Raw genomic sequence first — 15,928 nt, forward strand, 5'->3', positions numbered from 1 at the left:
AACATTTTGACAAGCCTGCCAACTGCAAGGTTTTCTCAAAGATGGCGGTCACTGGAGTTTAGCTCTTTCTGACACAACAACCACATGCACAGCTTACCAACTAAGAAGATTCTTCACCATCAAGTTGTACCATGGCATTTATCGAATCCACTACGACCTTGGGAAAACCACAAACACAACCCATCTAATGACATCCTTCATGAAGCTCAACGGTTGCATGGGCCAAGTGTTTCCTACTAGGACGCTAAATACACTGTAGCATTACAGCATCTAGAAAACACGCTTAATTCCATTGCTGGCAAAAGCTTATTTGACTAAGGCATTCCAATACCTTCAGCAGTCTTTCAAGAGAAGTCATTTGAGAAAGAGCATAAATCATGGATGCCCTGAAAAGGTAACTTGATGAAAGTGAACCATTACTGCAAGCTGAGCAAAGGTCTGTTTACAATGAAATAGTAGTGTCTACCTTGCAAGGAGAAGGACATCTTCATTGATGCACCAGGAGGCACCGTGAAAACATTTCTATTTTTCTGGCAAAAATAAAGTAGATAGGAAACATTGCAATTGCAGTCGCATCAGAGATAGTGGAAACTTTGCTAATCAGTGGATGAGCAGCTCACTCAACATTCAAATTGCCTTTCAATTTGACTTCAACAGATGCCTAAATGTGCAATATTTTAACCCTTTCGTTACTATATTTCTGACCAAAATACACCCCTCATGAGTTTCAATTAAATTCTAAAATAATCATGAATTTAGACTAGTCTCATTAAACACCTGTAACTTTTTTATTTATCAACATATTAATGTGATATTTATAACGTAATTAAAGAAAGGGTTCTTAATCAATTCTATTGCATAATTTTTGTCTCAAAGTTCTCCACGTACTGGGGTACTGCTAGTGTCTCTCACATGTAAATATTGGTTCAGCTTCACGAATCGTACTCGTTCATAATACTGGAAATATATTCATCGCCAAAAGGTTCCTGATCGCTCCAGTAATTTATTATTCTGGGTAACTGTCTAATACCCATAATAATATTTATGGCAAAAAATGCCCGTATTTCATCTACAGTTGCAGGAAACCGCAAGCTATCTTTTTTTTCCGGCTTGTTTACATTCTGCGTAACGGTTTGTTTCTGCGGTAATCATTTCAAACAAGCATGCTGGAAAAAATAAGAAAAAGTAGTCTAAAGGTTTCGCTTCCTGAGAAAGACTATGGGTAGACCCTGTCTCCTCAGAAGAATTGTTAATAAACATATTTTTAAAATCTTTACTCCATTCTGGTGTAAAATCATCCTCGCTGTCGCCGTCGCCGCTTTCAGAATCGCTGCTTTCAGTTTCGGATACAGAAATATCTGATTCATTATCGTTCACCACATGCTTTTGTAGATCATTCATTCTTTTCTTTGATATCTCCATATCTTCTGTTGAAAAACCTTCAAATTCGGAATCACTGCTTGATAGCATGAAACTCCTCTCCATCTTCAAAGTTGAAAAAAATTAACGCCGCAAAAAATGTGGAAAAAAATCTTCCAAAATTCACTGAGTTCAAATATCACGCCAAACAACGTCAGATACAATAACTCAACTGTTTGCAAAATGAAATCAGGTGTTTTAACGAATGTACTAACGAGATTTGGGTTCAAATATACATTTAAATAACAATGGGTACTCTTGGCCGGCTACAGCCGGGTTGGACTTATGAACCAAAAAATTTTTCAGCCGGCTACGGCCGGGTTAGTAACGAATGGGTTAAAGCAATCACTGATGGGGGAAATTCTGCTCCAAACTTCACTTACTGCCGGGGACGAATGCACTATGGCACACCGTGGTGCACTAGAAGCCCGAGATGGGTTACTAAGGGATAGAAACAATACTGCTGTTATGGAGATGGGGGGAATTAACTGTTGTCCTTGCAGAAGGTTTCCATCAAATATTACCAGTCATACCATGAGCTACACAAGCTAACAAGATCTATGCATGTCTAAAGTCTTCACCAATGTGAAAGGTTGTTAGTCAGCTTTCATTAAGAATATGCAAGCACATCTCTACGATGACACCTTAGCTGAGGAATTCTCTCATCAACTTCTACAAATTGGAAGCAGGGCCTTACCGTTGAATAACGCCCTGCAGCAGCATGTACTGCAATGTGGGCATATGGTGTCAACATAGGCCAAGCTTAAAGAAAAGGTATTACCCACATTGTAAGACAACTTAAAAAACACAGCATGGTTTGCAGAGAGAGCTATTTTAGCACCTCAGAATGAAAGTGTTGATAAAGTAAACCATGAACTCCACATTCTATCTGGAGATGCTTCAATGTCTGTCTTCATTGATACTACCATCAATGAACATGCCACTATTGAGTATCTGGTTGAAATTTTCAACTGTCTACAACTCACAGGACTTCCATCACATAAGTTGTTCCTAAAGAAAGGTGCACCTATTATGCGCGAGGAATTTGGACCCACCATGACTATGCAATGGTACAAGATTGATTGTAACTAGAATGACAAGTCATTATTGCTGGCTGCCATGGAGGAGAGATCATGTACATTCTAGGCATGTCCCTTATTGTGTCATTTCAATTCAAGCACCACCAGTTACCAGTGCAATTGTGCTTTGCTATGACAATCAACAAAGCCCAGAGCCAAACTTAAAAAATTGTGGATCTCAATTTACAAATACCCTGCTTTTTGCATAGACAACTATATAGCACATGCTCTCAAATTAGCAGTGCAGATGACTTGTATATTTATACAACCAACAATGGACTTATGCAAAACATAGTTTACCCAGAAGTACTGTTGGCTTCACTGAACATATGCCGAAGTGTGCTGTCTGCCCAAACACTAGAGAGATGGTGCTTTTCACAATGAACCAGCTTTCTTTCCATATACCTTACCTTCTGCAATACGGATACCTCTACATCCTCCATTTCTTTACATTCGTAAGTTTCGATTGCTTACTTTTGCATGTTTGCATTCAAAAGCAAAACAAAGTCCTTTTCTCATGCAAATTATTAATATACTTTATTTCTTATGCTTTCACACTTTATCAGCCTAACCTCTGCATACCAGCATAACCCATTTATTTTCAAGAAGCACAACATCTCTATACATTTATGCCAAACTGCCCACATCACTAACATTCTTTACTCATATTCTTATATATGTACATATACATACAACCTAAAAAGTCCCTTTATTATGTTGGCCTCAACATTGATATAAACTGATACCAAATATGCTTGCACAAAACTATAATACTTTTGTACATAACCTTTTCATTGAGGAAGCTAATGTATATCTGTGTGATTCAGTTATCAACTTACATTACCCAATTTGTGGCCATGAAAATGAGTTGCCCATATTGCTGTACTACATATCAAAACATTAAGCAACCTTTTGGCTACCAGCATAAAGTAAGATTTGGCACAGCAAACCTATTTTACTACAAAATGAACACCAGAACGAGGCTCAGTTGCATAATTCTTAGGTTATTTTGGGGGCAATGCTAGGATTTCATTCTAATCTAAGCTGCCGATGTATATATTTTTGGTGTCAACAATTTCAGCATTGTTCATCGCAAACTGACTGAAAAATGTTTATAAAGAGTTGTTTGCTTCATACTTGTGTGCCAATTCTGCCCATAAGAAAGGAACAAATAATAATACAATGTGGCTGTAGAAAAAGCAATGCAGTTAATCAAGGTATGCACCTAAATTATCAACACAATTCTGCCATTTTATTGGTACCTTATTTATGCTGGCAACAAAGAATTGTGGAAAGCAAGAGGTGATGAAAACACGAAAGGCTGTTTTTGCATCTTCTTCAGATTTGAATTTCTCTCCTTTCAAAAAGTTGTCTAAAGCCTGGGAAACGTGATAGTTGGTGCAAGATCTGGTGAATATGGCGGATGACAGAGTATTTCCAAGTTCAGTTCCTGTAACTTGAGTAGCATTCTTTGTACAGCATGTGGCTAAGCATTGTCTTGCAAGAGAATTGGCCTGTCTCTGTTAACCAATCTCAGTTGTTTAATTGCAAGTTCACTCATCATTTCACCCAACTGGTTGATAAATACATCTGCTATAATTGACTTACCAAGTCTCATGAAACTGTAGTGGATGACACAAGCATTGGACCACCAAACAGACACCATTAGCTTTTTTTGGTAAATATTCTTTTTTGGATTGTGTTTTGGTACTTCATCTCTATCTGACCACTGTGCAGAATGATTCTATTGTTGAAAAGAATCCATTTTTCATTACATATAACAATACAATGCATAAATATTTCATTCTTATGCTGTGACAGTAAAGAAGGGCAAATTTCAAGACATGTCATTTGATGCTTGTTCACTTCATGTGGTACCCACTTGTCCAGCTTTTTTACCTTGTATAAAGTTAGAGAATGTTGGAGGTAGATTGAGTGATAGGTGGAGTATTTTTTCACTCTGTAAAATGCTTTACAGTGAAATAAACAGTACATGGGTTGCTAGAAATAGGATCCAGTACACAACCAAGTCACTTCCCGTTCCAATCTGTTTACGGAAAATAAGTGCACAGTTATATGTGGAATGGTCAAATTAACTTAAATGACAAAAAACCTGAAATATTATCAATTTTATTTAATGTTTCCAGCAGTCAATGTACAAACAAACTTTGCTTTTAATAAGGATATATATATATATATATATATATATAAACACACACATACACACACACAAACACATATACATTGTATATAAACATATATATTTCACACACACACATCAGTCCTCAGCCCCTCCTATTTGTCATCATCCTCCAGGCCACAACAGATGAATCTAAGACAGGAAGCCCATGGGAACTATTATATGCTGATGATCGTACCCTCTTAGCAGAAACTGTAACAAAGTTAGGAAAGAAATTCCAATTGTGGAAACAGAACCTGGAATCAAAGGGTCTTAAAGTAAACTTAAAGACTAAGGTCTTAGTATGCAAAATATAGAACAAGACCCTTCACACTTCTGGTAAAAGGCCCTGTTCAATATGTGGGGAAAGTGTTAGGAGGAATTTCATTCAGTGTGCCCAGTTCCAGCTATGAACACATAAAAGGTGCAGTGGAATAGTATGAAGGTTCACAGAGAATGTAGTGTTTGTATGTGGAAGATAGTATTTGTATGGGTGCCATAAAGACCACAGATACATGGGAAACTGATTTCCTTAAATATCTCTGTGGCTCTCTGGAAAGTGTAGATAATTTTTGCTACCTAGACGACTTAATTAGCAATGATGGAGGTTGTACAGAAAGTGTAATCGCTACAATAATAGAGTGGAAAAGATTTAGGGAGCTGCTCCCTCTGTTGGCAACCAAAGGTCTCTCTGAGTGAAGGTAAGTTTAGTTTATACAATGTATGTATACAAACTATGATGCTACAAGGTAGTGATACTTGGGCACTGAATGCAGAGATATGAAGGCTGGAGTGAAACAAAACTGGTATGCTCCCTTGGATGTGCAATGTCAGTGTCCATGTGCAATAGAGCATTGGTGCATTGAGAGAGGAATTAAGCATAAGAGGAATTAGATGTAGTGTGCAAGAGAGGAGACTGCAATGGTTTAGTCATGTGATGTGGATGGATGAGGAACATTGCATAAAGAAGTGCTGATCACTTAAAGTGGGAGGGAAGTTGTGGGAGAGGGAGACCCAGAAAGACATGGGATGAAGTATTGAAGGCCATTCTCGAAACAGAGCTTTACAATTGAGATGACAGAGGGCTGAGTTATGTTGTGCATTGCTATACTTGAGAAGACCTGCGCACCACAACAGAATTGAGATTCTAAAACCAAGGTACTGCACGAATAACACCCAGCACACTCTGTGGAGTGGTTGGTATTAGGAAGGGCATTCAGCCATAGCAACCAAACCAAGATAGACTATGAAACATGGGGGCAGCCCTTAGCTTTGCCAGTTTCTGTCAAGCTGTCCAAGCCATTTCAGCATGGAAAATAGACATTAAATATTGTTTGATGATGATTGAAGATATATGAGGTGGTATCAATGAGTCCCTGGACTAATTACATTTAATAAAAAATAACTTATTTACCTAAGTTTTAACATCATCTTCTTCGAAATAGTCACCTTGTGTAGCAATACACTAGTCCCAGTGTTCCTGCCACTTTTGGAATCCAGCCTGGAAGTTTTTTCCGTAAGTGAGTTGAGAACCTTCTGTGACTTTTGGCAAGAAACTCACAAGCGAAAAGAGCTTGGTGACAGGGTGCATTGTTGTCTTCAAGAATCCAGATGTTAGGATTACCTGCATGGACTCATTTGATAGATTAACAACATTAGCAATGTTGTTGATTGTCCTCTGATGATCCTCATGCACAAGTTGAGGAATTTTCTCCACATATTAGTGGGTGATGCTCATGGCAGGTCTTCCAGGGATGTTCTTCTGCTTTAGAAGCACCTGTGCTACTTGAAACATTGCATACGACCCATTACCCAGGTTCCTTCTTGTTATATGTCTCCACAAATACAATTTCAAGCAAATTCTTAATTTATCCACTAAGTACCCTTTAGTATTACAGACAAAAGTCTCTTCAGAATTTCTTAAATCCTGCAAACTTTGATTCAAAGCTTCCAAAGACATTTTGTTTGCAATTGTGCACTCATCCCAAACAATGAGATGACACCTCCTTAGTACCTGTCCCATCTGAGAAGTTTTACTAATATTACAAATTGGTATATCATTGTTAACTAAATTTAAGAACTATCTGAAAGTTCTCCCAGAAGTAGCAACAACTAAAGCTATTGTTTCTTTTGTCAAAGTTTGGCAGATAACAGCTTAGTGGCAAATGTTTTACCAGTTCTTGCCACATAAGAACAAAATTTCCTCCCCTTTTGAGGAAAAGCATTGTAAAATACTTTTTTTCATGCAACAATTAGGATTTGTTTTAGAACATATTTTTATAGGTCTTCAATGTTGTAAGAAGTTTCTTAGAACATTGAAGCTCTGATACTCATGCAATAATCTTCATAACCATACTCATGCAATTCATTTCCTTTCATAGAAACACATTTATCTTAGATTGCAGTTAATGCAATATTGTAGATTTCATCCGTATATTTTATATTCTTGCCAGGACATTGCAACTGAATGTGGTATTTATAATCTTCTGCCAGATGATTTCAGCTGTATTTTAGCCTGATACTAGATCCCCTAAATCACAGTTTTACAATTAGATTATGTCTATTGAAGAGCTGTCCTGGAAAAACGCTCTGCTTGGATTTCATCACATTTAGGATTGCAAATGAAAATGAAGAAAAGAACAAAACATCCATAATTAGGGACATAAGCCATAAGATCTTGTGTCCACTCATGCCTATATTTTGGGTTACATGCAAAACTGAAAGGGATGAGACAAAGTTTTCCAAGTTCTGATCCTGCAATATCATTAGTAATGCCATCTCATAAATGCATGTATGATGGATGTTGTCTGTCAAATAGCTATATCATTTTTCCTTGTTTAGACTTAAACATAAAGCCAATAGCACATCATTATCTAATAAAATTTGGGAATTGAAGGAAAATGGTATCGATTTTAACCTTAAATGGGAAATCGTCAGGAGAGCACAACCCTATAGAAATAGTAGATACGGCTGTGGACTATGCTCTATGGAAATTTATGAAATTTTTAAACTTTAGGATAATCCTAATCTAAATAACAATAGATCTGACCTTAGTGTTCTATGTGTACGTTGTTACTCTCGCACCTTTAAATATTTTAAAAAGTAAATCTTGCTAATAATATATTATTTTAATCCCTTTCGTTTCCCAGACTATTAACTACTTTATTTGAGTTATAACTTTAAAGTATAAATTTTGGAATACATTTTAACCTTTCCCAACACACTGATAATATTCCTACATTTCTCTAGCTATTTCTAAGTCTTTTCTACCATATTATCAATTCTGAAACCTTAGCTTTAATTCTCTTAGTTTAGTCTTGATTTTCTAACTTTATTCCTCCCCTTTATTTCCTTCTCCCCCCACCTTTTCTCTTTGTTTTATTTTTGGCCATTGATATTATGGTTTTACTTATAAATAATATCTCTCTTCTACTACCCCACATTAATGTATATCTTATTTTAACTATAAATGTTTGTCTTGTTCTAATTTAACTATTAATGTTCTATATGGTTTTAAATTTAGTACTTTAGTGTTTTGTTGTATTATTCTAAATATACAGACGAATAGATATATTCTTAATAATTCTCCAATATCTTGACCTACATTCCCTCTAGCCACTACTTAGGGTATTGTCCTTCCATTTTCATTTTTATTTATATATATATATATATATATATGTATATATATATATATATATTTTTCCTTTTTCTTATCTCTCTCTCTCTTTTTTTTTCCTCTAGCTTGATTCACCCCTAACCTGCTGTCCATTACTACTTAATCTACCTTCCTCTAAATTGAAATTACTGGTATCTTACCCCTCCAACTAGAATATATAGAAATTAAATTCATGTTTGATTCACTAGACTGTTGATTAACAGCCCAGTCAAGATGGTATTTTCTTCTTCTCCTACTCTTGTTTTTGCACACATCTACAAAATGACTTTCTAAAATGAAATTCCATTATGCAGCTGAGGAGTACATTTTCATTGCACATTTTATGTGGTCTTCTCACTACATAAATAAATGAAGTTTGTACGAAACGTACGTACTGCTATAACCTATTGAATTTTTGTTGCTTTTCTTCAAATTTTATATATATATATATATATATATATATATATATGTGTGTGTGTGTGTGTATGTGTGTATATATATATATATATATATATATATATATATATATGTGTGTGTGTGTGTGTGTGTGTGTGTGTGTGTATATATATATATATATATATATATATATATATATGTATATATGTATATATATATATATATATATAGATATATATATATATGTATATATGTATATATATACATATATATATATATATGTATATATGTATATATGTATATATATACATATATATATATATATGTATATATGTATATATATACATATATATATGTATATATACATATATATATAATTATTACAATTAAAAGGGTAAAGGATTATCAATTTATTAATAAATTAATAATTAATAATTTTTACCAAGCCCGAATTTGCAACTGGAATATCATACTGATGAGGTAATGAAGAGTTTTTCCTTCTAAGCCAGAAACATGTATATGATTAACTATGACTAGTTTAGTTCGTTACTCTTTTCTTCTTGTTTTGCCAAGGGAAGTTACCCCTCTCATTTTGATCGTAGCACAAACGGACCCGGGTTTCAGGGTTATTTCCCTTCGTCAGCGTCCGATAGCTACCGACCTTTGATGAGAGGTATAAATTCTTGGCAACCTTATGTATATTTTTCCAGTGAAATTCTTCACTGATATCGAAAAAGTGAAAACAAGCAATGTTAATTCTCTAAATGAAGTATTAAAAGTAACTGCACAATAAAGTAAAGTGTATTGCCACTTAAGTGTGGCTGACCCCTAGGGGTGGATGTTACTGTTGCTTTAGCCCCAGGAGGACATCTCCTCCAGCTAGCTTATCGACACAGTAGTGTGTCGTTGATAACGATCATGCTCAAATGGTGCTATTTACATGCCACCGGCACGGAAGCCAGGCATCTGCTCTGGCAACAATCGTGCTCGGACGGTGCTCTTAGTGATTTACTGGTATTGGTGCCATCACGATTTCGCTTTCGCTTGCCCCAACAGGTCTTCGCAAGCCGAGTTCAGTGTTCAATGAAAGAGACGTTGGCATGGGTGCCAGTTGTCAAATTTAGTTCGATTTCAATTTCACTTGCCTCAACAGGTCTTTGCAAGCGGAGTTTAGAGTCCAATGAAGGAATGTTACGCATAAGTGGGCTGGCTACATCCCTGGCAGAGGCCTTGGATTTTGGTCTCACTTAGCTTGCCAGGTCTTCTCACGCACAGCATATTTCCAAAGGTCTCGGTCACAAGTCATTGCCTCGGTGAGGCCTAATGTTCAGAGGGCGTGCTTCATCACCTCATCCCAGGTTTTCTTGGGCCTGCATCTTCCACAGGTTCCCGCAACCGCTAGGGTGTGGCACTTTTTCACACAGCTATTCTCATCCATTCTCGCCACATGACCATACCAGCGCAATCGTCACTCTTGCACACCACAACTGATGCTTCTTAGGTTCAACTTTTCTCTCAAGATACTTACACTCTGTCGGGTATGCACACTGACATTACTCATCCATCGGAGCATACTGGCTTCATTCCTTGCGAGCTTACGCATGTCCTCAGCAGTCACGGCCTATGTTTCACTGCCATGTAGCATGGCTGTTCGTACACATGCGTCATACAGTCTGCCTTTTACTCTGAGTGAGAGGCCCTTTGTCGTCAGCAGAGGTAAGAGCTCTCTGAAATTTGCCCAGGCTATCCTTATTCTAACAGCTACACTTTCAGCGCACCCTCCCCCACTACTAACTTGGTCACCCAGATAGCGGAAGCTATCAACTACGTCTAGCTTTTCTCCCTGGAATGTGGCCAAAGTTGTTTTCTGCACATTTTCAGTGTTTATTGCTCCTGAACATCTGCCACATACAAAAACTAACTTCATAGTTAACCTTCCTTTCATATTGCTGCACCTCTTCTGTGTCCATAGCTTGCACTGGGTACATCTTATAGAGTTTCTACCTACACCTTTTCTACAGATCGAGCAGGGCCATCTACCTGAAGGGGTTTGTGTTTTGTCTACCTTCCTACTTATTAGGACTTTGGTTTTAGCTAGGTTGACACTAAGGGCCTTTGATTCTAATCCTTGCTTCCACACCTGAAACTTCTCCTCTAGTTCTGATAGTGACTCAGCAATTAGAGCAAGGTCATCAGCATAGAGGAGCTCCCAGGAGCATCCTGTCTTGAATTCCTGTTATCGCCTGGAGGACTATGATAAATAGGAGGGGGCTGAGGACTGAACCTTGGTGGACCCCTACAACTACTCGGAATTCTTCACTGTACTCGTTGCCAACCCTCACCTTACTGACAGCGTCCCTGTACATGGCTTGCACAGCTCTCACTAAGCACTCATCTATCCCTAGTTTTCTCATTGACCACCAGATAAGGGAGCAGGGGACCCTGTCAAAGGCTTTCTCCATGTCAACGAAAGCCATACATATATATGCACACACACACACACACACACACACACATGTATAGATATACAAATGCATATGCACAGACACATATATATACATGTGTATGTGTGTATATATACATATATATATTGGAAGGTTTAGAGGTGATGTACAGGAATTATATATTAGAAAAAATAATAATCAGGTACTCAGATGTCTGAATGGTTGTATATTTACAGATTTTTATTCGTATGTCACATGTTTTGTAAATTAGCGCTTTCACCTAGTGTTGTAGGGTTTTCAAATTTTTTGAAAACCCTACAAGACTAGGTGAAAGTGCTAATTCACAAAACATGCGACACATGAACAAATATCTGCAAATACACAACCATCCAGACATCTGAGCAACCTGATTATTATTTTTTCTAATATACATATATATATACACACACTCACATGTATAAATATATATATATGTATATATCATCATTTACATAACCATACACTCACACACATCATATATGCATGGCAAAAGAGATGGAAAGAATAAGTACCAGGCTCTAAAAAATAAGTCCTGGGGTTCATTTGTTTGACTAAAACATTTCTAGGCAGTGACCCAGCATGGCCATAATCAAAAATGACTGAAACAAGTAAAAGATAGAAGATATGCAAACATGCCCCCCCCCCCCCCCCCCCGTTACAAATACCAGAAATTTAGCACAACCTAATACATATACAGACAGCACAAGCTTGACATAGAAACAACTCACCTGTAACATTTCTCTGTGAATACTAAAATGTCCATAAGAACCAAAATATGCTTCGTCTTCATCTTGACTTAGGTTCTGCACTGCGGTGCACTGACACTGTGATGAGTTGGATTCTGCACTCAGGTAAAATTCATTAACACAGTCCCTAAAGTAAATAAACATTTACTGTACAGAGTACACTAATCGTAGATGAATACATTTCACCACTGACTCTACGAAGTACATCTAGCAGTAAATAGATATTAAGAGGTAGTTTACATGTCTACTTCAACTAATCCATCAACCTATAAGTATACTATTATAGTGTAGTACAATTTGCCACATATCTATCAAGCTTTAATTAGTTACCTTGGCAAGATATTGAATAACTGGACAAGCACATTAAACTCCAGATATTAAAACATCATCTACAATATGGGAACAATAAATATCATTCAGAATAAATATTTATGTTCTTTGCCTGTGAGAAACCTAGCAGAACCCTCCTCTCCACTACTTCTTGGATGCAGCTCAAATCTACACATCTCCGTTCAAGCATCTCAACAATCTCACCAGACCTACCTTTCAGTGTGCCCACGTTGAGTGTGCCAACCATGAGGGTGTGGGAGGTGCGGACCTGTGTGACCCTGGGATGAGGGACAGCAGTGTCATGTACCTGAAAAGGCAGCTCGCATTTGGCAGAATTCATAAACGAACAACAGCCTTCAACCTGCATACACTACACCATCATTTTTATGCGCTATATGATCAGAACCTTACTTAGGAGATAGGCCCTAAGTAGGGGTGGGGATGGCATTAAGCCTTTAGAAGTGCTCATGGGAGACAACCGAAGGATGTCAGAGGATAGGGACTTCTGGAACTGGTGGTGGGGGTGGGAGCGTGGGCGCACTGCAAAACAGCAATACCGGTGTTAGAAATAGCATATTAATAGTAGATAGAATTTTAAAATCTTAGCATATTCGGTCAGCCAATTTGTGACAAAATTAGAGAAATGAGTAATGGATGATGTGACAAAGGTAAATAGATGAATAAGTGAGTGATGATAGGGTATTCATGTGAACTTCAGTTTGTTTTTAAGATGGAAAATGAAAACTATGTTTACAGAACTAAGAGGGGATTATGATCTGCGTTGAAATAGAGGTGATAGATGTACTGAGTTGAACAAAAAAAAAAAAAAAAAAAAAAGATTCCTTATTTGAACAACAACATCTGGCTGGATTTGTATTCTTTTGGCGGGGTTATTGAAATGTTGTAGGAATCCGAGAGAGCAAGTTTATATAGAGTGGGATGGTGGAGGAGGAGGAGGTAAGTGATTGGAGAAGCAAGCGGTTATCGAAACAGAGAGAGAGAGAGAGAGAGAGAAACAATGCCAGTGTTAGGATAGAACACGAGGGGGAGAGAGATAATTCTTTTGGGGCTTTTGTGAAACATAATTTTAATGAAACGGCAAATTAATAGTAGATAGAATTTAAAAATCTTAGAATATTCAGTTACCCAATCTGTGACAAAATTAGAGAAATGACTAATTGATGATGTGACAAAAGTAAATAGATGAATGAATGAGTGACGATAAGGTATTTGTGTGAACATAAGTTTGCTTTTCAGACAGAAAACGAAAACTATGTTTACAAAACTAAGAGGGGATTATGATCTGCGCTGAAATAGAGGTGATAGATGTACTGAGTTTGGGAAAAAAACAAAAAACAAGAAGAAACCATGATGGTCCTCTGGAGGACATTTGTCCTCAGCCACCTGGATTACTGCTCACAGCTATGGTCACCCACCAGTGTGAAATTAACAGCAGACCTTGAAGCAATCCAGAGAAGATTCACAAAGAACATTGTCTCTTTGCAACTGCTCAGCTACTGGGAAAGGCTGAAACAACTGAGACTCTACACCCTGGTGAGAAGGCGGGAGAGGTATGCAGTAATATACATCTGGAAGATCCTGGAAGGAATTGTGCCAAATTTTGGCATTGAAAGTTACACCAATGCCAGAACGGGACGACACTGCATAGTGCCAAAGATCCCAGCAATGCCATCGCGCTTCAGGACCAGTTACTGCAACAGTTTGGGTTTCAGGGGCCCACAGCTTTTTAATATTCTCCCAAAGAGCCTGAGGAACCTGCACAAAGTAGATGTAGGGGTTTTTAAATTAAAGCTGGATCTCTTCCTGCCGAGAATCCCAGATGAACCTACCTCACGGCAAGAGGTGCAAATGAGGGTAGCTACATCAAACTCCAGTCTTCACCAAGTGCCACATATTGGAGGAGGCTCTCAGTAATAACAGTGTAGCAAAACGGCGGTGCATCAGCATGGCCGCAGCTCTAAGCTGAAACTATAAAAAAAAAAAAAAAAAAAGATTCCTTATCTGAACAACATCTGGTTGGATTTGTATATTTTGGGCGAGGTGATTGAAATGTAGTAGGAATCCGAGAGAGCAAGTTTATATAGAGTGGGATGGTGGAGGAGGAGGTAAGTGATTGAACAAAACTATGAAATAGGCTAGAAAGGATTAGTAAGGAAGTAGATAAGGTAAACTCTTGGTATTGTAGTGACAACTTTCAAAGGAGAATTAGCCCATAGTTTTAGTATAGCTTTGAGAGATGTTAAACTTATAATTAAGTAGTAGAGAAACCAGGGGAATCCATTTGATAAATAGAACATACATACCTATTTGAAAGACCTTGTGCTCTAATAGGAATTGTATTTTGTGTAATGCAAATCCAAAGATCAACCGTAGAACAAGGAATATAGTTTATTGGTTAAAATGCATTGAGGGTAAATATAAGAACTTGTAGGGAAAATTGCGAGGAGCCTAGCTGAAAGAATGGAAATTCACTGAAGAGAATATAGTGATAAGTACTCTATTGGCATGCTTAGGATAAATAAGACATAAAAATCATACTGACACACCCATATGATGCAGCTTTTTATGTTAGACGCATGAACATACACCAATAAATAAATAGAAACCATTACTTAAGATGCGATGACCACACCACCACTGCCACCAGCTTCAAAAGTGAAAAAAACTTCTCAATATTACACACTATGTAGGATCATTTACAAATCCACATGTATGTGCATGCCTGTGTTTTGCTGACACAAACCACCATGCCTATAGAACGTGCATGTGCATCTTGACATTAAATTGGTTGATAATCACAGTATAAATCAGATATGCTAGACAGCCCTTCCCACCCATCCACCCTCCAGAGGGTGAAAAGATATTATAGGCCTATTTAGTAAGATAAGGTGAAAAGGCAGCAACAAGTATAGTAATGAATTCAGTGTAGAGGTAGGAGTTCATCAAGGATTGATTCTCAGCCTCCTCTTGTTTGTCATAGTCCTCCAGGCCATAACAAAGGAATTTAAGGGCTGCCCTTGGGAAATCCTCTATGCTAATGACCTTGTTCTTATTGCTGAGTCACCACCAGAACTAGAAGAAATTTCAGGTGTGGAAGCAAGGTCTGGAATCAAAGAGCCTTAGAGTTAATTTATCAAAGACCAAAGTCCTAGTAGGTATGAAAACAAATTAGAAACCCTTTCAGGGAGATGGCCCTCCTTGATGTGTAGAAAAGGTGTAGGTAGAAACTCCATAAGGTATACCCAGTGCAAAATATGGACATATAAAAGGTGCAGCAGTATCATAGGAAGGCTAATAGAGAAAATAGTGTTTATGTGTAGCAGATGTGCAGGTACAATGAACACTAGAAATGTACAGAAAATTGATTTTGTCAAATACCCAGGGATATACTCAGAAATAGGAGATAGCTTCCATTACCTAGGTGACCAAATTAGCATTGGAGGAGTATTCTCTGAGAATGTAGCAGCTAGAATAAGAATGGGTTGGGAAACATTCAGAGGGCTGCTACCTTTGTTGGCCATCCCCTACAAATAAAAGGCAGATTGTATGATGCCTGTGTGCAAACAGTCATACTACATAGCAGTGAAACCTGGGCTATGACTGTAGCGGACATGCAGAGA

The 15,928-nt window shown here is 37.6% G+C and overlaps 1 protein-coding gene across 7 annotated transcripts in view; it reads right to left on the reverse strand.

The window, feature by feature from the left end:
• Positions 1-15,928, reverse strand: part of LOC106871252 (uncharacterized) — a 208,532-nt gene that overhangs the window by 132,063 nt on the left and 60,541 nt on the right. For all 7 annotated transcript variants that reach the window (XR_016244974.1, XM_089365965.1, XM_089365967.1 and 4 more), the window contains one exon: positions 11,940-12,084. Coding sequence is in view for 6 of the 7 variants with exons in the window: in XM_089365965.1 (XP_089222091.1) it covers positions 11,940-12,084 (145 nt within the window). In the remaining variant the exon portion in view is untranslated. The remainder of the gene's footprint in view (positions 1-11,939; positions 12,085-15,928) is intronic.

This window comes from Octopus bimaculoides, chromosome 18, assembly GCF_046866305.1.
Source record: "Octopus bimaculoides isolate indiv1 chromosome 18, ASM4686630v1, whole genome shotgun sequence".
NCBI classification, from domain to species: domain Eukaryota; kingdom Metazoa; phylum Mollusca; class Cephalopoda; order Octopoda; family Octopodidae; genus Octopus; species Octopus bimaculoides.